Here is a 23,534-nt window from a genome sequence, read left to right as displayed (position 1 = left end):
GATCTCCCACACCCACGCCAATCCTGTCTTTGGCACTCCGCCCTCTAGGGATTCCCGGTCTGTATGTTTCTATTGAAACCAGCACAAACCGTCACAGAAAAGCAAGCTTTAGTTTCTCCACTGTAAAAGAATATTGATTCACCACTGAAATAGTAGTTTTTGGATGAGGTAGCATTGCATCAAGGTTTGAGATTCTGCTCAATTTGACCATTGGCCCTCAGATTATCGAATACTAGTCAAGTGGATCCTGCAACGTAGAAATAAAATATTTGAGGACACTGAATAACAATTCACAATCAATCATATAATCCTAATTATATGAAAATAATTAACTCAGTTCTTAACATAGAGGAAAGTGTTGCACTCATCTTTACAAACTCAATTTGCAAATTGTTTGAGAAGGTACGTTCAAAAATTTGGTGCTGCTTTTAATGGTAAAAATATAAGGGGCGCGATTCTCCGACATTCACGTTTCACAACAGTGCGAACCGGGCCATGGTGCGACCGATTCTGGCCCCCACAGGGGACCAGCACGGCACTGGAGCAGTTCACGCTGCTCCAGCCTCTTTTCGCAGTGCCAAATGGGCGCCGTGCCAACCTGCGCATGCGCAGTTGGGCTGCTCCAACCTGCACATGTGCAGGGGACTTCTTTAGCACGCCGGCCCCGACTCAACATGGAGTCAGTGTTCAGGGGCAGGCTGCGTCAGAAAGTAGGCCCGGGGGGGAGAGGCCGGCCCGCCGATCGGTGGGCCCCGACCGTGGGCCAAACCCCATCGGAGGCCCCTCCGGGGGTCGGAGCCCTCTCACACCCCACACAGGCCACCCCCCAACTGTTCCAGCAGAGTTCCCGCCGGCAGCGACCAGGGTGAACGGCGCCGGCGGGACTCTGTCGTATGCGCGCGGCCGCTCGGCTCATCTGGGCCAGAGAATCGGCGGCCCCGCCGATTCCAGCAGTCCGCAGCCGGCGCCACGCCAAATGCGCCGCGCAAATGGCGGCGATTCTCCGTGGTTGCGGCGATTCTCCGGCCCGGCATGGGGCTCGGAGAATCGCCCCCAAGATATTTGCTTTTATTTACATCTTCTACCCAATCTAAACCAAAAATATAAGTTACGGTCCTATTAGAATTTTATATTTTTCCTGACTATTTCTCTTGGTTATTTTTATTCCTGTTTCAGCTTTTTTACTCTCTGGCTCGATAGCTCAAGTGACAGCTTCACTTCCATGGGAAATTAAGATAAATTGATTAAAATTTGAACTAAAATCTACGTTACAACCAAATTGTGAAATTCACCCGTGAATAACATTTCGGAATAAGCTGATATTTTCCCAATATCACACTGAAAGCATTGTGTTGTCATTATTAAGGAATACAGTGTTATGTTGCTTGATTCTCTGATCTTTGTCTGCAGCTACAAGATGAGGTGGGTGTGCTAGCAAAGATATTGAGGAGTGTCAGTTTTCTTGCAGCTAATGCTCGCTCAGAGATGAGGCCTCTGATTTCAGTGGCAGCTCCAAATCTACAGCACATGCCATCTCTGAAATGTTAATATTACAGTAATTGCAGTGTAATGACAATTTTAGAAGTGGTCCCTCTGTACATTATGCATCAGTATTTCTTTCTTGGGACATCTGGAGCCTGTAACATTCAACAACTTGATTTTTAGCATTTTATTTGTTACAGCTTGAAGTATTTTGATTTGCAAACAAATATTTTTAAATTTATGATGTGCAAGAAAAAAAACATTAAAACACACAAAATCTGCTCATTCCCCTCTTGACTTATTGACTTTATTGAATAGCCAAGCCAGACAGCCCAGGGAAGCAAACAAGCCAAAGCTCCAGTCAACAGCAGCCATAAGCAATCTATCTGTCTAACCAGAAGCCAGCCACAGACTGTACACATCAAATACCAAAGCGGCTGACTTGTTGGCAAGGACTTAAGGCCACAGATATTGACTGAACTTTGCTGCTTTACTTGTCAGTTAGATTCTGATTTGCAGATTTTGTAAAACAGCTAATCTTGAACTGGAAGATTCACTGTTCCTCAAACAAAGTAGCCAGTCGACAATTGCAGCAGTTCTTCAACTGAAGGACATGAACTCCTGTTCATAGTTCCTGTGAGGTTCTCGTGAAGCAATAGTTTGCATATGAAATATTGGAACGGTCAAGCCACTGTATTAAATTGTGAACATTTTAACTAAAGTTCTGTATGAAATAAAAGGGAGGAAACACCACAAATTCTCATAAAAAGGACTGACTTGAGAGTCCCAATCAATTTCAATGACAAATTATTTGAAATTAGAAACCATTTGAATGGAGTTTTATACAATAGACATTTCTTATACAAAGGGCTAGATTCTCCAATTCCCCAGCCGCATGTTTCTCAGCGGTGTGTTGTTTGCTGGCGGTAAACATAGAACACACAGTGCAGAAGAAGGCCATTCGGCACATCGAGGCACACTGACCCACCTCAGCCTTAACTTCCCGTAACCCAATAACCCCTCCTAGAATTTTTGGTCACCAAGGACAATTTACCGTGGCCAATCCACCTACCTGCACGTCTTTGGACTGTGGGAGGAAACCGGAGCACCCGGAGGAAACCCACGCAGACACGGGGAGAACGCACAGACTCAGCCCAGATAGTGACCCAGCGGGGAATCGAACGTGGGACCCTGGCGCTGTGAAGCCACAGTGCTATCCACTTGTGCTACTGTGCTGCCCCACAGAAGGATTCTGTCTTCTTGCCGCTTGTCAATGGGATTTCCTATCAAAGCTACCCCACACCACCAGGAAACCCACAGGCGGGGGTGCGCTGTCAGCAGTAAATGTGAATTACAACAGCCAGAGAATTCTGTCTAATTTGTCAAATATCATGGGCTGGATTCGCTATTTCTGGGACTATGTCCCCACACCGTCGTGAAAACTGTGGTCTTTTACGCCAGGAAAACTGGCATCAAAAGCCCACAGATTCACCATCTTGCAGAGGGCTAGCAGGCAGCTGTCGTGGAGCTCACAGCTCCAGCTGCCGATATGGCCTCCCGCACTTCCGGGTCAGAAGCCGCAGATGCACACGGCGGCGGCCCCAGCAGCCGCGTCGTGCTCCATGGCGGACTCAGCCCGCGGACATGGACTGCCGAAATAGTGCCCCTGATTGGCCGCTCGCCCACTCGGCAGCCGCACACATATTCCAGTCCCGAATGAGGCCCCCTCTGCTCTCCAATTAGCCCTACCCCGACTGTGGCGGCCGCGGACTGAGTCCGCAGCCGCCTCGCGAGTTTCCCAAATGGCAGGACCAGATTAACACCATGCTGTCGGGAATTCGGCCGGTCGGGGATGGAGAATAGCGGGGCGGGCCTCAGGCGATGGCCTGAGGCAGTGGATACTCGGCGTGGCGTACTCACAGAGTATGTCGCTTTTCAGGGGGTGGAGAATAGCGGAATCGGTGCCAGTCCCGATTTCATGTGGGAAAAACGGATTCTCCACCCCGTCGCCAAACGCAATTTTTGCGTCAGGGTACGGAGAATCCAGCCCCACAGCAACTGAAGAATTTGTTTCTCTCTCCAGATATGCTGCCAAATCTGTTGAGTATTTCCAGCATTTCTGCTTTTATTACTGTGGTAATACCAGGTATTGCAGTACCTGAAGGTGAATGACCATTGGTTAGACCTAGGGGTCTACCATTGGATAATGTACATAGCCCCGCCTAAGAACCAATGCCGTCCCAGCAGCCTTCACTTTCTGTATCATCGCTGCTGGGTACAGTTCTAGCTGATTAAAGCCGATTAGATATGACTCCTCTTTGTCTCGAGAGTATTGATTGTGCATCAATTACTTAAACAAGGATATCAGAACCTGAACTTTGCACGGTACAAATGTAGCAACTGAATTACTTGGAGAAAAAAATGCTGGGAGCTCGTAAAGAATGCCAACATTAACGTGATCTCAAATGATATAAAATACACCAACATGTCTAATTACTGACATGTCAATCTGTACTCTGTCATCACCGGAGTGGTGGAGGAGTCACCAGCAGTGTCATCCTACTCACTGATACATTTTGGATCAGCATCATGCAGCTTCAAACTCCATCACAGCCTTGATCCAGATATTGATACAATCTTGAGGGGAACCACTGATCACAGCTGATTTGAACTAGCCATATGAACACAGTGAGTGTAGCTGTTACACCATTTAAGGAGCATAGTAAGATCAGGAGAGAGCCATTTACAAGGGTGGCATTTATGCCATTAAATTCAACATGGATTCCTTCCAGCACTGTAAGATCTGCAGGATTTAGTACAGCATATCACACACTGGGCACGATTCTCCCAAAAGGGAACAAAGTCCCCGAGCGAGGGTGTTTTGCCGCGTGTTTCCTGGCGCTCGCTGGTGCCGAGAAACACATGGCTCTTCAATGCAACTCGCGTTGAATAAGGGGCCTGAATGGGGAATGCACGGTCAAGGCCGCACAGATCCGGTCGCCAGAACACCCCATTGTTACGAGAGATAGGGATGCCATTTTTAAACTTTCCAATATCCGAGGCCTCCAGAAGAATCTCTGACCTCCTCCCCAAGCCTGAATGCAATATGGGAGGGTCCCCACAGGGTCCGCGCCCACCAGGCAACCCAGGCCCGATTGTACACACAAGAAATGCCAGCTTGGCAGTGCCAGGCTCGCACCAAAGTGGCACTGTCAGGGTGCCCAGGTGGCAGCAGTAGTGCCAGGGCACCACCCTGCCCAAAGGGCACGTAGCTAGGGGCCTCCAATCTCCTCAGAGACCCCCACGAGTGCCATTCCATGTTTCCCGTTTGTCGGCCGCAGTACCAAATGGTACTCGTCCAAGGCCTCTGAGGCGAAGGGGTTGAATCCCAAAGCCTTAGGTACCTCAGGAATCTGCACATTAGAGTAAGGCTGACTGGCTCGCTCTAATATGCAGATTTACGAAAAAGTGATGCCGGCGGGATTCACATCACAACGTCTCACGAGATTGCGTTGAATCTCGCGAAGTGTTGCAATCTGGGTAGATCCCGGGAGTGGCGTCTCCTGGCTTTCAGCGGCCTTGCTGCGCCACAGCGATCTACTTTTCTGGCGCAATACGGCCATAAGATCGCAGCTAATGTCTCCTTTAAGCCACGTGGCTGCTTAGCAACTCAAATATTCCTGTGCTGCATGGCAGTCAGTCCTTTAAAGTTACTGTGCATGTGAGGCCATGCAACAAAAAAATTAAAAGGCCTACTCACTACAAAATAAAACTCGAGGGTATGTTAATCTCACCAACTAATTTCAACAGTGTTTTGTGACCTGTACCACTAAGCGAAGGAACATCACAGGAACACTACGACCTTTAATTTACTTTTCAAGAGATATACTTCCTTGGGCATATATTATCAGTCCTTTTATGTCACCTAGCCAGTACCTGGGAATTCCCAACTTAACACCATGGTAACAGTGGGAATTCAGAGCAAAGAGATAGTTAAAAACAGCTGACTATACTGGCCATCAAAAGTGCATTGTACACTAATCACATTGCTGTTGATTTAATGCCAAAAAATGCATTGAAGCTCAACATTAGGAATGCAAGTTGGACAACAAGTCAAGTAACAGAAAACTGGTGTGAAATATCAAAAAGAAACTTTTCATCTCCGTAAAAACTGTTTTGCACTGTTGTATTCACTCCCCACGCCAAAGCCAAATGTTTTGAGTGCCATTATCTTGCTCCACTAAGATGGGGCGAAATTATCCCCCAACGGCGCGATGTCCGCCGACTGGTGCCCAAATCGGCGCCAATCAGACGGGCATCGCGCCACCCCAAAGGTGCGGAATGCTCCGCATCTTTGGGGGCCGAGCCCCAACATTGAGGGTCTAGGCCGACGCCGGAGGGATTTCCGCCCCGCCAGCTGGCGGAAATGGCGTTTGTTGCCCCGCCAGCTGGTGCGGAAATGCGGCGCATGCGCGGGAGCGTCAGCGTCCGCTGACAGTTTCCCGCGCATGCGCAGTGGGGAGAGTCACTTCCGCCTCCGCCATGGTGGAGGCCGTGGCGGAGGCGGAAGGGAAAGAGTGCCCCCACGGCACAGGCCCGCCCGCGGATCAGGGGGCCCCGATCGTGGGCCAGGCCACCGTGGGGGCACCCCCCGGGGCCAGATCGCCCCGCGCCCCCCCCAGGACCCCGGAGCCCGCCCACGCCGCCTGGTCCCGCCGGTAAATACCAGGTTTAATTTACGCCGGCGGGACAGGCAATTTCTGGGCGGGACTTCGGTCCATCCGGGCCGGAGAATTGAGCGGGGGGTCCTGCCAACCGGTGCGGCCCGATTCCCGCCCCCGCCCATTCTCCGGTACCGGAGACTTCGGCGGGGGCGGGATTCACGGCGGCCAACGGCCATTCTCCGACCTGGCGGGGGTCGGAAAATGACGCCCCTGATTCTTAAAAACGGACCAGTTTTCTTTGAAAGCCAAACGGTTATAAATCATAATACAAGTTCTCCAATAGCTCAGTTGGTTTGAGTAGCTGAACCACACATGGCTTAAATTTTCCAAGTTCCATTCTATCTGTCCTGAGTTAGGTTACCACAGCCAGGATAATGAGGACAATTAGCACTCCCAGGTTAGGGAGAAAAAAGTCGTCCAAAGTTTCCACTCAAGAAAAACGTTCTGTATTAATTGATTCCAACTGGAAATGCATGCGGATAGCTTTCAGGAAATGGTGGTCCTTGGCTCATGACTTGCAATGTCTTTCAAGTTATGATAGCTTGCCTGTAAACTGTCAAGGACTTCATCTGAATAATGGACATGGGGAAAATACCAAATGCAGGACCCAGGAAAGGTTTGACAGCAGCAGCAGGAGAGTAAAAGGATGAGAAGAAAATTAGCAAGAAATCAGAGCCAAATTGATATCCCATCATTTCTACCTTTTGCTAATGTGAAGTAGATTCAATTGAGTCATCAGCTAATCAGGATTTAATGTAAAATGGGTCTGTAATCATGTTTCAAGAAGCAAGTATAAAAGACCAGATTGCTTGTCAGAATAATAATCTTTGCTGAAGAAATCCAACTCTCCCACAAAATGGGAATATTCTTGGGAGCTAATGGAAGAAACATTATATTGACGGAAATACTTTGTACACCACTCACACAGAAAGCCAGGCAAATCTGAAAAGTAAAAATAGACTGAAAAGTCTGCATTTATCCACCCCTAGTGTTGACTGCCAATTAATTTCTGTCAATCAGTCACAGCTTCAAAGTTAGTCTCAGACTAGGTTTAACTTCTAAATATATGCTTTAATTTTAAGATTATGGAGTTTTTTCCATTAAATACGACATAAAGAAAATTCATTTTAACTTTATATGAATTTCCATGGTAATGGCTGAAAGGTGACAACAGGTTTTATTATCTGTGCCTTTCAAGTACCAATGTATGTACTACAGTCACTGGTGTTAGAGCAGTGCAAAAATTAAAGTATAGAACATCGGTATATATTGACAAAATCACATAAAATTAGTACTTTTATCTGAAAAGCTGACAACACCATCAAACTGAACCGCATTGCAATGCAATAGAGTAGCGGTAATAGATATTATTCATTACAGTTCAGTTTAATGCTGTGCCAATGAATACCAATGGTAGCACTGAATAGCATGAATATAACTGATTACATCCCAACAGCAAGACAGATTAATACTAGGATCCAAACACTGGTTACGCACATTACTAAATCCTGTTCTCTTTCTTAGTGGCAGAATTGTAAACTGAGGAAAAAGCTAATTTTAGTAAGAGAGCAAGTTCACAAACACTGGTCTCTCAAAATCAAATCCGAAAGACAAGCAGTGTAAAAATAGCTTGGGAGTCTTCAAACCAAACCGACGGGACCATTCAGAGAGATTTTTGATTTTCCCCATGGAGTGCACATCATCTCCCTATAGGACTCCAGTAAGCCAATTTCATGCAGGAGCCTTACAGAGAACAGACAAAAGAGACACTCACCCCATCAGTCTGAGTTTAAATTGAATCAAAACCCAAGAGAGATGAAAAGCAAATGTCCAGCATAATCCATTACCGTTTCTCACTCCCATTGTTAAGAACAAAATAAGGTCTTCAATCTTCTGAGGTATTACATCAAGGGTTTATGGTGCATCAAACTGGAACTTACATTAGACAGTAAGATGGTGGAATAACCTCTCAAATCTGGGATCTAAACATCAATACATGCAGATTGGTGGAAATGAAATTGCGTCCTCTCTCTAGTAGATGTAAATGCAGACCAGGATACCTCCTATCCCCACCCCCATCTCCAACCCCTTGATTGTCTTAACTTTGATTGTCTGGGTCATTTATTTATTTTCATTTACATTGAAACATAGGAACAGGAGAAAACTATTTGTCTCATAAAGGTTCAAATGTGGGGTCATCCATTTTAGATCAATAACATAGATTCAAGTATTATTTGAATGGTTTAAAAAAATGAAAGTGTAGTTGCGAAGAGGTTATTTGTCTGCGTATACAGGTTACGAAACCTTCATACGTAAAAAAAAAATCACAAAGGCAAATGAAATGTTGGCCTTTATAATAAGAGCGCTATAATATTAGGGGAGCAAGCTTTACTACAGCTGAACAAAGCCTTGGTTATACTATAATTAGAGTAGGAGATCATGACACTATATTCATTCCACCAAGCTGCTTTGTTTTCATGCGTTTTTTTAAAACCTGGTCCAGCAAAATCTATAGATCTCTGATTCAAACCTATTTAAGCTAGCATTTCTTTGAGACTGAGTACCACACTTTTACACTCCTTTTTGTGAAGAATTGGAGACGACAGTGATCTAAGTTCTTGGCTGGGAGGGTCTGCCACATCATGTGTATAAAAATGTGTATAAAAATCACATCATTGAGTATAAAAATTGACATTCAGTATAAAAATTGGCAAGTCATGTTGCAGCTAGGTTAGTTTGTATGTAATGTAATGCACAACCTCCGACCACTAGGTGGTATTGTAAACCATCATGTGACCCTGTGATCTGGGAGTTAAGAGTAGGCCATGCTGGGAGATTGATGTATTGGCAGTAGTTCCACGATAGTTGTTTAGTGTCAGTCGTTCATTATTTAATTTATCCTAGTTTCCTTATCACGCAGTTGTTCTACAATAACTTATTTTAAACTACATGTTCTGTAGTTCATCATTCACTTCGGCAAGTCTACAGAACATGACAGTAGGGAGCAGGTGGCTGATGCTGGTACAACATTCAACTGAGGCTTAGGATTGCAGTGCACAGGTAAATGGATCGAACCTGGGACCTTGGTGCCGTGAGGCAGCAATGCTAACCACTGCGCCACCTTGTTGCCCTCTCCAGTTTACAATTTTAACTTTGCATCCATTTTTGTGTCACTGGCAAATATTGACATGTGAATATCTAATGTGTTAACTTAATTATTCATAAATTGAGGCCAGGACCTCATGGTTAATGGCAAATCAATCAATGGTGTTCATAGCTGGCCTTAAAAAAAGCTGTCTACAATGTCTTTGTGACCTCTATAGTCTGGATTTTCCCATTTCCAACACCAGTTTGAATGTAATGTCAAGTCAAGGGGCTGTCCAGCAATAGTAATGTTATCAAGCATATTTAAGAATTCTCACAGACAGGAAACCAGAAGTAAAATGCACTGATGAATCCACTCTTAATTTAATTTTTACAGATTACAAAATAAATAATTGTTATACAAATAAAACAAATATGTGTATTTACTTTTAACATAATGAAAGAAAATGACAGTCCACAAACTAACATTTTATATAAAATTACAAGGGCCAGAAGGATTTTGAGCAGTAATTATGAACTTAGTGCACTGTTAGAAACTTAATTCAATCTCATTTAGCAAGATTCTACTTTTAGATGTTGCCCATTTAAAACAGAAATGAGGATAAATCTTTTTTTCAGAGGGTCTTTAGAATTTTCTTCCTCAAAAGGTGACAGAAACAAAGTCCTTGAATATTTTTAAGAAGTCTCACAACATCCAGGGTAAAGTCCAACAAGTTTATCTGAAATCACAAGCTTTCGGAGCGTTGCTCCTTCATCAGGTGAAGTGAAGGCAGGGCCTGAGTGCAAACTGAGAATATGGACCCTATCTTGGTTTTAGAGCTGTGGCATCTGCTGTAGAGCTGGTGTACGAGGTGGTTGAGGAGTATGAGAGAAGTCGGGAATACATCAGCAGCCAAGGATATTCAGTCTCCGATCTTCGGATAAACATTTACCAAGGCGGCTTTCAAGACACACGACAACGCAGAATCACCGAGCAGAAACTGGTAGCCAAGTTCCACACGCATGAGGATGGTCTCAACCGGGATCTCGGGTTCATGTTACATTACATGTAACCCCCACCATTCTGCCCGACTTTGCAGAATCCTACGAACAGTCCTGGCTTGAGACAATTCACACCTAGATATCAATCACTCCACTCACACTGTTTGTTCCTGTAAAGATTTGTTTACCTGCAAAGACTCACATTCCAACCATTCTTCACATTCCACTCTGTAATTATCGTGCAATTGTGCTTGTCCTATATATGCTGTGACAGAGAATCTGCCTCCATTTCACCCAATGAAGGAGTAGTGCTCCGAAAGCTTATGATTTCAAATAAACCTGTTGGACTTCAACCTGGTGTTGTAAGACTTCTTACTGCGCTCACCCTAGACCAGCACCGGCATCTCCCCATCTTGAAAACTATTCAGGCAGGGATAGATAGATTCTTGATAAGCAAGGGGGGAAAGGTTATCAGGGGAAGGTGCGAATGTGGAGTTGAGGTTACAATATCATCTGATCTTTGGCTAGTGGAGCCTTGTGGCCTACTCCTGTTCCGTGTTTATATACTATTACGATCATGATCTCAGAATATCAAAAAATACTTTACAGCCAATAATGGACATTTTAAAATGCAGTCAATGTTGCAATATGGGGAAAGTCAACAGCCAATCTGAAGGAATGCAGTAATGACTTACAAATAGCAATTAGATAATCAGTCAGATAACCTGTTCTTGATGACATTAGCTGAGGGACAACTGTTGGCCATGTCACTGGAAGAACTCCCCGGATCTTTTATGTAACAAAGATATGCTTTATGCAGAACAATGATTTTAATCCATTGACTGGAACCCTGAACCTAACTTTTAAATCAGAGGCCTTTTACCGATGACTGTCCGGCAGAATCAGACTGGGTTCACAAAGGATAGCAATGTTAAAAGGTTATTGAATGTGATATACGTTTTCCAGAAGCGGGCACTGGAATTGCTAGTGATCTCCTTGGATGCGGCGAAAGTCTTTGATCGAGTGGAGTGGAATTATCTGGCGTACACACTGCAGAGATTTGGGTTGGGTGAGGAATATATTAAATGGGTTAAGGTGCTGTACCATAGACCCTTGGTGGCAATGCCTACAAATGGTTTTAGGTCCGAGGACTTAGGCTTCAGACAGGGGAACCCCTGACCCCCTTGCTGTTTGCTTGTTCCCTCCACATTCCAATCCACTGAATTGGAAAAACGTTGTCTGCAAGGACCCATCAAGGTCAATGACTTCAAGAGAATATGAATAAGCCACATATCATGTCCCCATTAGCAAGGCACCAAGACAATCACCTGGGACATTCAACATAAACTCCATACATGAATATAGCAAGCTACAATGGGCAACAATACGTTTTACACCCAATCTTTTGAACAATGGAATCCTGACTGAGAGGGGTCTCTCAAACCAAAACTGATTAAGTTACAGGGGGAATACAATAACAATGCCAATGTTTCAATCACTGGCTAATGATTGTGTGATGCGCCCACCCTTTGTTTGTTTAAGCTTCTACTTACTCTGTAGTAAAGTGCAGTGACTAAGATACTAATGAGAGAAGGTTGAGTTGGGTCCCTCATTCCTCCTTCTCCCAATCTCACCTTGCAAGCTTCAAACTCCACTTGTTGCTGACTGTGAGCATCCAAGGTCACCCCTTGCTGCTGACAAAGACGCCTTGAAGAAAATCAATCCCGCACTTGTCTCCAGGAGAATAGCCAAATCATCCATCGACATATATAAATTGCTACGATGCTGGAAGCATCAGAAAAGTTACAAAACCATTGAATTTAGCATGAAGCTAGCTGAGTCACCAACATCCGCACACCATACACCTTATTCATTTTTCTGACCTCCTAATTTGGTTAATCTATGCTTCCCCATTCTGTCACCTGTAAGTATGTGGGTGAAATTCGAGTGTGTGCGTGTGCCAACGTCAGAGCATATTTTGTTACTCAGATCGAATTAAGTACAATAAACTTAACCTCTTTCTTTGTTAAAACTCAAGATTAGTTCTTCTATATTGCACACAAACAGTTAAGTACTTACTGAATTGGTAAGTATATACTTTTCAAAAACAGACTGCTGCGGTCAAACGAGGAGAGGGAAAAGAAGGGAGCTATTCGGCCCCTCATCTGATCGTCACACCACATCAGAGAGTAAATAAGATCTTAGAGTTTAACATTTGGACAATGAAGGATAAAGTAATCCCCGTGGTCCATCCAGCATGTCCCACACAGTTGCGAAATATTATATAGAATTATATACTCTTCCCACCCCACCCAAAACTGTGTTATCTCTTGGTAGACATAAAATAGAATAGATTAAAAATTTAGGATGGAGAAGAAAAACCTTAGAAATTTCATTTCTGGATGAGTAAGTCTAGTCCAGTTGGCTCTGCACTTCCTGACAAGCAATGTTATGCTGAATGTCCATCGCTTTCTCAGTTGGTTGAAATATATTATTAGTCGCTGGCTAAAAAACTGATAAATCCAATCACATTTATGGCAGACATGTTTAAGGGCACAATCCAACAGGCACGCTGTACCCATAAAGCAGTGTGCCGCCGCGATGCAGTGTTACGGATAAAAGCCAGGAGACCACGCTCCCGGGATCTACCTGGCTCGCAAAGCCTTGTGAGATCTCTACTGAGATGTTGCAATGTAAATTTAGCAAATCGGCATATTAGAACGAGACAGCTAGTCTCACTTTAATGTGCAGATTCGCCAGTTACCCGATGTGCGGGATCTTCGCTTCGGAGACCTCGGGCGATCATTGTTCAGCAGTGGTCTCCAGAAATGGGAAAAGGGCAGAATAGCACTCGTGGGGGTCTCCCAGGAGATCCGAGGCCCCCAGGTCCATGCCCTTTAGACAGGGTGGTACCCTAGCACCGCCAGCTGGTGACGAATGTGATATAAAATAGTTACTTTAGAGATACTAGTTAATGTAATGTAGAAATAAGCCACTTTGATTCTTTTAGTTAGGGACAAAGGAATTTGGGACCGCATGGAAAAAGCAGGAAGAGGTGTGTCTATAAGAGTGAGGATGCATTGATAAGGGCCAGAGAAAGGGATTGGAAGTGAGCCAATCAGAATGGATTAAACAGGTCAGGAGGGACCTAGGCTGACCTATGTCCGTCGAGTATGTGAAACTTGATACCATTTGAACTGATTTTGCAGAGATTCCTTTGTCTGTTAGTTCAGTCGTTTTCTGGAGTGTAAGAGGCAGGACGTCCTGTTACATTTCTGTAAGATGATAAAGCTTGCAAGCTAAATAAATAACTTCTGTTTACGTGCGAATCCGTCTCAACTTTTATTGAGGCCAGACTGACAGAGAAAGAAAATAGGAGATCAACATTTGGTGCCGAAACCCGGGATTTCTCAGGGCGATCCTGTTCCAACTGCGAAATCAGAATTAGACTGATTATGAACAGGAGGACGGGGAACAAAGGGCCCTCAATGTAGAAATGGAAAACGACCAGCATTGATTGTTCCCCCTCTTCTCATCGTCTGATTAGTCTGGTCACTCGCGGTTGGCACAGAAAGACCGCCTCGACGAAATCACAGGTCAGTCTGGGGATAAGCACTTTAATTGTGAGTTAATTCGGCTGGGGAAGGCTATATTGTTGATGTAACATTTAAGATAAATGGTTCAACTTTAATTGTGAGTTAATTCGGCTGGGGAAGGCTATATTGTTGATGTAACATTTAAGATAAATGGTTCAACTTTAATTGTGAGTTAATTCGGCTGGGGAAGGCTATATTGTTGATGTAACATTTAAGATAAATGGTTCAACTTTAATTGAGAGTTAATTTGGCTGGGTTATGTTATGAGGGGTAGATGTAACATTTGAAATTGAAACAAATGGTTCACCTCTATATGTCTGTGTGTTAAAAATATAGTTGATTAAGTTAAAGACTTTTCCTTGGATTGTAGTGGCGAAAAAACGCAGTTCCAAGGACTAGTTGAGATTATGGGAAATTCCTTGGATAGCACAAATGATCCAGGCATGCCACTGCAAATATTATGTGATAAGTATCCGGACAAAGCTAAAGACTTTAGAAAATTGTCAGCACAGTTAAGAACTAAAATGGGAGATGAATGGCCACTAGGGGGAACCAAAGACCTAGAAATGGTTAAGAAAATCCAGGGACTGATATGGAAAAAAAATCAAAGTATGAAAACTAAAGAATTAATTGGATTATGGAGGCAATATTGTCAAGAGGAAAAAGATAAGATTATGTTGTCCAGCTGGCAGGATAATGCACTTAAAATGGGGATTTCAATTAGTGAACAGGGTAACCTAAAAACATTACAAATCTTGAAAAAGGAATGTGCATTTAAAAAAAGAGCAAATAGAGACAAGAAGGACCCGGGTCACACAAGAGGTGAACTACGTAGTTCAATGGCTGGCCTTGAATTGTCGGAAGAAGAAAAATTCAATAAGTCGGAAAAGTCAGTAGAAATTCCGTCTGCACCCATAGTATGGTCTGCGCTCATTCCAGAACCACCAGAGTACAATAATATATACCCAGCCATTGCTCCCCAGATTTCAAATATGCCAGAAACTCAAGCCCTTTTGGGTGATAGTGTGGGTCCTGTTTTACCAACTTCACAACCGAAAGAGCAAAAGGAACTTTGTCCCACAAGCCCAGTTAGCTCTAGGACAAGATCTCGGACAGCAAGAGAGGGGCTTGAAGCTCACCAGAAACAATTAAGCATATCACCTCAGTCTCCCCAAACTAAGGAGAAATCACAAGAGTTGGGAACAAAGAAAGCTGAAACAACTTCGGTTGAAGAGAAAGAACTCCCCCTAGTGACAGGGAGAGACGTTGAAGTCTTGGAACAACCAGGGGAAATACCTAGAGTGCCCCCTGGTGACATTCGGAGACAGTTACCGATTAGGAAGATGAGAAACCCCGATCCAGGGACGGCAGCTGCAAACCCCACAATAGACGTTTACTTCCCATGGACACCCAGTGAGATGATGGCTATTATGACTACAATCCCAGATAGAAAAAAATCTCCTGCTGCCTTTGTGGATTCATTGAGAACTACTATCTCAATTTATCAAGCTGATTCAAGGGACCTCTGGGCCCTAGTTCAGCAGATTTTAACCCCAGCAGAGTACCGCACTTGTCTTAACCACCTGAATTATGCTAGTCATGCCGCACTCCAGCAGGCCTATGCGTTAGACGACGATAGAAGGACACAGATCTTAAATGCATTGAATAGCACATTTCAAAGGCCCATAAATCTTTCTGTTATCTTAGACCTAAAACCTAAGAAGAATGAAGACCCAGAGGAATTTCTGGGGCGTTTTAATGAAATCTACCGGGGGCAGTCAGGCGATTTGCTGTATCAAAATGGTCAGAATTCCCCTCAATACTGTGCTATGTTAATGCATTGCCTACCACCTTCTGTGGTTACTGCTGTGAAATGTAATAACATGAATTGGACGGAGAACGACCCTTCCCAGATGGCAAGGGCAGTCAGATTTTACTGGAAGGAGGGTGTAGGCCCAGAAGGAGGCTCAGTTACAAAGGTTAAGACTGAGTATGTAATGAAAAAGGATGATCTGCGACCCCAACAAGGGGCAGAAATGGTAGTTTACCAGCAGGAGCCCCAATATAGTGACTTTGGGTGGGTGGATCAGCGAAGAGGGGGATACCAAACCCACCCAAAAGGACCCTCACCCCATTTTTATGGTCCACTGAATGAATCAACAGCTCTACAACCGCAGCCCCCTCTGAGGGGCCATTGGTCTACTGGAAGACGAGGCCGGGGCAGATATAAAGGGAACAATGGATGTTTTAATTGCGGCCGTGCAGATCACTGGCAACAGGAATGCCCTTTTAAAAGACAGACAGTAGAAGGAGATTATCCGACCCAAAGGAGGGGGTACCCACAAAGGGGAGGACAGATGAGATACACTGACTTCTCCCAGGAAAACCCTTTCCCAACACAGGATTGACTAGCTAATTTAGCCATCAGGACTCTCCAATCCGACAGGGAACCTATTATCTCTCTGCAGATAGGAGATCAACATCACTCATTTGTCATCGACACAGGGGCAGCGATGTCTTCTGTGCAATCAACACTTAAATTACCAATATCCAACCACACACAGCAATTATCAGGGTTCCAAGGACAGGTGTGTGAGTATCCTATTTCTGAACCTGTGACAGTCACTTACGAGAATACGTCTGCAGAACATCAGTTTGTAGTGACTACTGGATTGGACTGTAACTTGTTGGCCCGAGATTTACTGTGTATCTTCCAGCTACAGCTAGAATGCGGAGATGAGGGGGTAACGGTTACATCATGGAGGATGAGACAACAGTGCTATATTTCTATCACCCCCCAGTGGTGGACGTTAGACATTGAACAGTCACTGCATCACGTTACCCTGGCCTATGACAGAACTGGACGAAACAGGGAGTTGGAGGACAAATACCGGCCATTACTTGAGACCGAATGGCCAGTCAAGGTTACAGCCACAGTCACGGGAAAAGAAGGTACAGCCGATTTTGTTACAATATCACCACATTTATGGCCACAGTCAGCTTCGGTAAGCCCTCACATTACACGTCAGGTCTATGACCCGTACCATGCCAGGGATATGGGACGAATGGTCAGGAGGGCAGTGGATCATTCAGATCCAACAGACTACGCACTTCAAGCCATGCCAGACGGCACTACCATAAAATATTTTGAGGTCCCTGAAACGATTAACACTCGACTGCAGCATCACAGGGGACATGATGTGTTGGAATATGTCAATCCACAGGTCTGGGCGGAATACCCATCACAAGTGGGAAAGACAAATGTTACACCTATCAAGGTAATGATTAAGGATCATGCAAAGCTACCTTCCATTCGGCAATACCCCCTCAAATCTCAAGCTGCTCCATCAATAGATAAATTAATTCAAGAACTATTGAAACAGGGTATTTTGGTCCCTTGCCAATCAGAATGTAACACCCCCATACTTGCTGTGCCTAAACCAGCCAAACCAGACCAGTACCGATTAGTACAGGATTTACGTTCAATCAATGCCATCGCACAGCCGTTACATGCTCTCGTCCCTAACCCTGCCCACATACTGGCTCAAATTCCAGCACAAGCCCGGGTCTTCGCCGTAATTGACCTTCAGCACGCCTTCTTTGCCCTCCCACTTGCGACTGAAAGTCAATATTTGTTTGCCTTCACTTACAATGGGCAGCAGTATACCTGGACCCGACTGCCACAGGGGTTTGTCAATTCCCCTACACTCTTCTCCAGATGTTTGCAGACCCAACTGCAGGCCTTGACATTGGAGCATGGTTCCACTCTAGTGCAGTATGTAGATGACATATTGGTGGCAAGTCCTGACGAGCCCAGTAACAGGGATGATGTGATCCAATTACTGAACCACCTATCCTCGTTGGGTTATGTTGTTTCACAAGCAAAGGTCTTGGTGGCTCAGAGAAAAGTTAAGTTCTTAGGAGTTTTACTTACAGCCACAGAAAGAAGTCTCGACCCCAGTAGGATTGAACCAATATGCCAATTCCCTGCCCCTACAATAGCCAAAGAGGTTCGTCATTGGCTGGGTATGGTGAATTATTGTCGGCAGTGGATACCAAACATCGCTGTCTATACAAAGCTGCTGACACCTTATACGAGTAAAGAGGGAAACTTTACTCTCACCACCGAGGCAGTCGAGGCCTTCCGTTGCCTGAAGCAGGCCTTGCTACAAGCACCGGCCCTCGGTAGGCCCCTATACGACCGACCATTCCAGATATACTGTACCGTTCTGGAAGGATGTTCAACAGCGGTACTCACTCAGAAACATGGGGACAAGCACCGGCCCGTAGCATATTACTCTTCCAAACTCGACCCAGTGGCGTTGGGTCACCCTGTTTGCACCCAGATCCTGGCAGCGATATACAATAGTTTGCAAGCTGCTGCCAACATCACTCTACAACAGGATATTATGGTGTATAGCTCCCACTCGGTAATCGCACTATTGGGGCAACTGCAGACTCAGCATCTTACCGCAGCTCGTCAGAATAGGTATGAAATATACCTTTTGAACAATCCACGTCTGACATTTAAATATTGTACCACTATCAATCCAGCCTGTTTTCTTAGCGGTCCCCCGGTCCATGAGGATGCGCCTGGTCACGACTGTTTAGCCTTGATTCAGGAAACTACCACAATAAGGGACGATCTGAGTGATATTCCGTTAGAACAACCTGACATGATTATGTATGTTGATGGCAGTGCATTAGTAAGCCCCACTGGCCGGAGACTGTCCGGTTATGCAATCATAGATCAGGATGGTCTGATTCTAGAAGCAGCAGCTTTCCAGACCCCTTACTCAGCACAACAAGCTGAACTTTTTGCCCTCACCCGTGCATGTATACTTGGGGGAGATCGCCGGGTAAATATCTACACTGACTCCCGATATGCTTTCGGGGTAGTTCATGACTTCGGACAACTCTGGAAGAATAGGGGATTCCTTACCTCGGCTGGTACAGAAATATCCAACCGGGGTTTAGTTAATGACCTACTGCAGGCCCTCCTTCTGCCAGCGCAGATTTCCGTTATTAAATGCGCTGCCCACACGAATGGTACAACCCCAGTTGACGTTGGTAATGAACGAGCAGATCGTGCAGCGCGCACAGCCGCACAAATTCAGCAAGTGATGGTGCCTAAAATGTTAAGTCAGACTAAACGACCTACTATGAATGTGTCTGCTTCTGACAAGCCAATGCCAACCATCCAAGACGTCATAAGGTTACAGGAGGACGCTCCTGAGAGTGATAAACAAATGTGGAAACGGTTAGGTTGTACATATGATTCTGTTTCCTCTTTATGGACCACGCCTGCACATCAGACTTGTATGTCTGATGTGCTGGCTTTATGGGTCATCGAATGTGTACACTTTGCAACTCATTGTGGGGCTCGGGGGACTAGTGATTTGTTGCTGGACACTTGGTGGCACCCTAAAATGCAGGGGTTGGCCCAAAGTATCAGTAATCGGTGTTTGATTTGTCAGCAATATAACACCGGAAAAGGTATCCCTTGTGGGAAGGGGCAAACCCCGTTGCCCAGTGGTCCCTTTGAGACGCTCCAAATGGATTACATTGAGTTGGAAAGGTGTCAATGTTACAAATATGTTTTGGTCATTGTGGATGTGTTCAGCAGATGGGTCGAGGCGTATCCGACTATCGATAATAAAGCTGCTACTGTGGTTAAAGTCTTGATGAGGGAAATCATTCCCCGGTACGGTATACCAGCTCAGTTAAGTTCTGATAATGGGCCTCATTTTATTGGACAAATTAACAAGGAGTTTTGCTCCCAGTTGGGCATACGCCAGCAGTTACACTGTGCTTACAGACCGCAGGCAGCCGGGTTGGTTGAAAGACACAATCAGACCCTCAAAACTAAATTGGCTAAATTAAGAGCAGACACGGGACTGACATGGCTTAAGTTGCTCCCCGTTGCCCTCTTCCAGCTGCGGGTTACACCTGCGGGACCAGCCCGGCTCTCTCCCGCCGAGATTCTTTATGGCAGGCCTCTTAGAACTCCTTGGAGCCTGCAGGTTCCCAGACGGGTTCAGTTTCATCAGATGACTGAGGAAATGACCACCTATGTTCTGGCCCTTACGCAAGTGCTCAAGGAACTCCATGGCCAGGTCCGCGCGGCTCACCAGCCATTGCCCCCAGTACCTAGCTCACTTTCAGTCCAGCCCGGTAGTTATGTAATGGTCAAAAATTGGACTAGGAAGGGGTCGGAGCCGCGATGGGACGGGCCCTTCCAAGTTCTCCTTGCCACCCCCACAGCAGTTAAAGTGGAGGGGCGAAGTGCTTGGGTCCACCTACATCACTGTAAATTGAGCCCATCTCCACTACTGTAAAAGGTCGGATACTAACCTGCCTCCCTTCTCCAGTGCTATTTTACAGGTGTGGAGCATGATGGAGTGGCTACGCATCGTCTGTCTGATATTTGGCCTCACTTCGCTTGGCGTGTTATTGGCGATGGACATGGAAAAGGGGAATATTATGTATCTGTGTAGCCCCAACCAATCTACAAGGATACATCACCTATGCACAGGTGATGTTCTTCACTGCCCCCATATACGAGGACATGGTATCGACTCATGGAAGGTCATCAAAGTTAAGGAGAATGCGGGAGTCATGAAGCAGCTGCACCGGTCCCGGCGATGGGAAGGGAACATTATATGGACATTGCCTTGTTTTTGGAATACATGTAAATTTGATTTTGGATGTGTTAAAAGTGGTACAATAAAGGTAACATCAAGCTGTCAGAAGAGTGTAGGAAGAGACCATGAGAAAGAGAAAGGGACTAGAGAGAGGACGGGGCGTGTGAGAAGGGAAGTACAGCTAGAACGTAGGTTACCGGGAGATACACTTAAGTTAATTAAAGGCCAAACTGAGGAAAACCCGGGTAGTATGAATCTCTTCTACCAGATTTACCACCGTCTGTATGGCCAGGGACGGGTTGTCTGCTACCCGAACCCCGCAGCGGTGTCTAGGTTATTTTCTGTTTCACCGCTTTGGGGCACTCCCCAAACGGTGGTTCATTGTCAGCGTTCCGAGCCATTGCCCGAGCACGTCACTCTTCCTTACGATCCGGATTCAGCACCACCGGCTATTTGCCTTCCCCTCCCTCGGGATAATTCCCATTCACAGTACGATAGGCTGCGACGGTGGAGGGCGTACATACCTAGCCACTTCACTCCCAATAGGGATTCCCGGTCGTACGAGAATTGCTTCAGCAGTGAAGGATATGGCTGTTTGCTGGTAGAGGTGGACACAAATATAACATGTCTGTTTCCCACCTGTACGGACAGGAGGTGCCATATCACCCAGGCGTCTGGCAAATGCGTTTGTTATAGCACCACTTGCGTTCCATTGAACGCTGGCCTCCAGCTCCTTTGTGGCTGGGCGAATGTCTCTCATATCACTGTTGGGACTAGGGCTTTCCGCATTGCTGGGCGGCCCGAATGGGCATTTCAAAATTGGATAAACTGGGCTACTGGGAGGTCCTTACGCAACCGATATACTGATTGTGATGCTAGTCTCCACACGGACCAAGGATACTACTTTTTATTTAATGGTACGGCGACCAACGTTTTGTCACCCCCATTTCCCCGCCGAATTGCTGTAGGGACTCTAGTCCCTACCACAGTCCCCTGCCCTTCGGCGTGGAACCTGCATAATCAGTTAGCACGCCGGGCAGTCTCTGCTGAATTTTGCGAGAACTGGAAAAAACCTCAGGTTCTTGCACCCAACCGGGGCCACTCAGCCGGGTGGGGCATTCTGAGCGTATTGACACTGGGAGGTGTGGGGGGTTCCTTGGCTGTTAGTGATCGGAATTATTTTATTTGCGGCCTTACCATCTTGGGAAATGAAACCTTGGGAGCCCTCGGGGCAATAACTAAGGAGTTGTCTCAGCTACGGTTGTTTGCAATGCAGAACCGGTATGCTCTTGACTATCTTCTGGCCCGTGAGGGTGGGGTATGCGCCATAGTACAGGGCAAGTGTATTATGGGTGTTCAAGACTTGACCGCTAACATCACTAAATTTATGGATCGCATACGGGATCACTTGGACGGGATGCAGGATCCTGGCTCTTGGGGTAACTGGGGATTTGGGGGATGGAAGGACTGGTTGATAAATATGGCCATGTATCTAGTGGTAGCTATCGGCTGCATCTTTGTGGGCCTGGCCATCCTTAAATGTGTGATGGGTAGAATGCGGGGTGCACTGGATCAGATCACCGCCCCAATCACCGAGAAAAAGATTTTAACTGTTAAAATCCATGAGGGTGAAGCAGATGAAGGGGGGCTAAGACAGGAATTGGAAATGCAGCGACGAATCTTTTTAGATGAGGAACCGTAGCTATAGATTGGATAGTTCGGTTATCATGGAATGATAAAAGGAGGGAATGACGAATGTGATATAAAATAGTTACTTTAGAGATACTAGTTAATGTAATGTAGAAATAAGCCACTTTGATTCTTTTAGTTAGGGACAAAGGAATTTGGGACCGCATGGAAAAAGCAGGAAGAGGTGTGTCTATAAGAGTGAGGATGCATTGATAAGGGCCAGAGAAAGGGATTGGAAGTGAGCCAATCAGAATGGATTAAACAGGTCAGGAGGGACCTAGGCTGACCTATGTCCGTCGAGTATGTGAAACTTGATACCATTTGAACTGATTTTGCAGAGATTCCTTTGTCTGTTAGTTCAGTCGTTTTCTGGAGTGTAAGAGGCAGGACGTCCTGTTACATTTCTGTAAGATGATAAAGCTTGCAAGCTAAATAAATAACTTCTGTTTACGTGCGAATCCGTCTCAACTTTTATTGAGGCCAGACTGACAGAGAAAGAAAATAGGAGATCAACACTGGCAGGGGCACTGCCAGAGTGCCAGGTCGGCACTGTCAAGGTGCCAAGCTGGCATTTTTGGTGTGCTGGTGATCGGGCTGGAGGTGCCCTGCATGGGTGTTGGAGGGGCTGGTAGTAGGCGGGGATCCGGGGACCATATAGTGTGTTGGGACTCGGGCATCCCGTCAGGGGTCTCTGAGATCTGGACGCCATTTACAAATGGCGTCTCGATCTCGCGCTACATTGAGGAGTTCCAGTGAGTGGAGTTTCTCAGTGCACAAAACAGGGCCTTGGCCACATATTCCTCGCTGAGGACATGGGTGGCGTTTTATAGCCATGTGCTTCCTGGCGCTGTGGGGACCAGAAAATATGCGGCTAAACGCGCTCGCTATGGGACTTGGTTCCCTTTTAGTTGAATCGAGCCCTAAATGCCATTTTCCATTGATTCACTGATGTGCAACCATTGAACAATGTGAGAGGTATCTTACCATGTCATCAGTCAAGTGTCTTTCATACTTTGTCATTAATTTGAAGTACTTAATTTTGTTACAGGTAATGTTTGCCCCAACCAGAAACAGGTTCAGATCTTGCTTGAAGAACAGCTCAAAGTGTTAGCCTAGGAGTTCTCAGTGTGGCATTTAAATACACAAATTTTTGACACAACAGCAAATACCATCACTGAGATAATTTTGACATCTAAGGCAGCAGTATTTTAACAGAACAATAACAGCAAAACGGAAACAAATTCAATCGCTGAAATCATCATACCTAAGAGACTATGCATCACAAGTCTCAAAACAGAGCAAAGCAGAATTCA

At 45.5% G+C, this 23,534-nt stretch overlaps 2 protein-coding genes across 24 annotated transcripts in view; one reads left to right on the top strand and one right to left on the bottom strand.

Moving 5' to 3' along the window:
* LOC140388298 (contactin-4-like) overlaps positions 1-23,534 on the bottom strand; it is a 3,617,424-nt gene that overhangs the window by 2,971,758 nt on the left and 622,132 nt on the right. The window lies entirely within an intron of this gene.
* LOC140388296 (uncharacterized) lies at positions 13,559-22,671 on the top strand. The gene is made up of 3 exons (XM_072472198.1): positions 13,559-13,569; positions 19,515-19,592; positions 20,260-22,671. Exons 2-3 carry the CDS (start codon positions 19,573-19,575, stop codon positions 22,232-22,234), a joined length of 1,995 nt encoding a protein of 664 aa, XP_072328299.1. The 5' UTR covers positions 13,559-13,569; positions 19,515-19,572; the 3' UTR covers positions 22,235-22,671.

The sequence above is a fragment of the Scyliorhinus torazame genome, chromosome 13 (assembly GCF_047496885.1).
Source record: "Scyliorhinus torazame isolate Kashiwa2021f chromosome 13, sScyTor2.1, whole genome shotgun sequence".
Classification (NCBI taxonomy): Eukaryota; Metazoa; Chordata; class Chondrichthyes; order Carcharhiniformes; family Scyliorhinidae; genus Scyliorhinus; species Scyliorhinus torazame.
Note: the sequence above shows the minus strand (reverse complement) of the source record. Positions and strands in the feature narration are given on the sequence as shown.

Bases quoted from the DNA above. Each gene is read 5' to 3' on its own strand.
- LOC140388296 (XM_072472198.1), top strand. From the start codon at position 19,573: ATGAGGGAAATCATTCCCCG. The intron at 19,593-20,259 runs GTACGGTATACC...TCCCTTCTCCAG, and splicing joins ATGAGGGAAATCATTCCCCG to TGCTATTTTACAGGTGTGGA.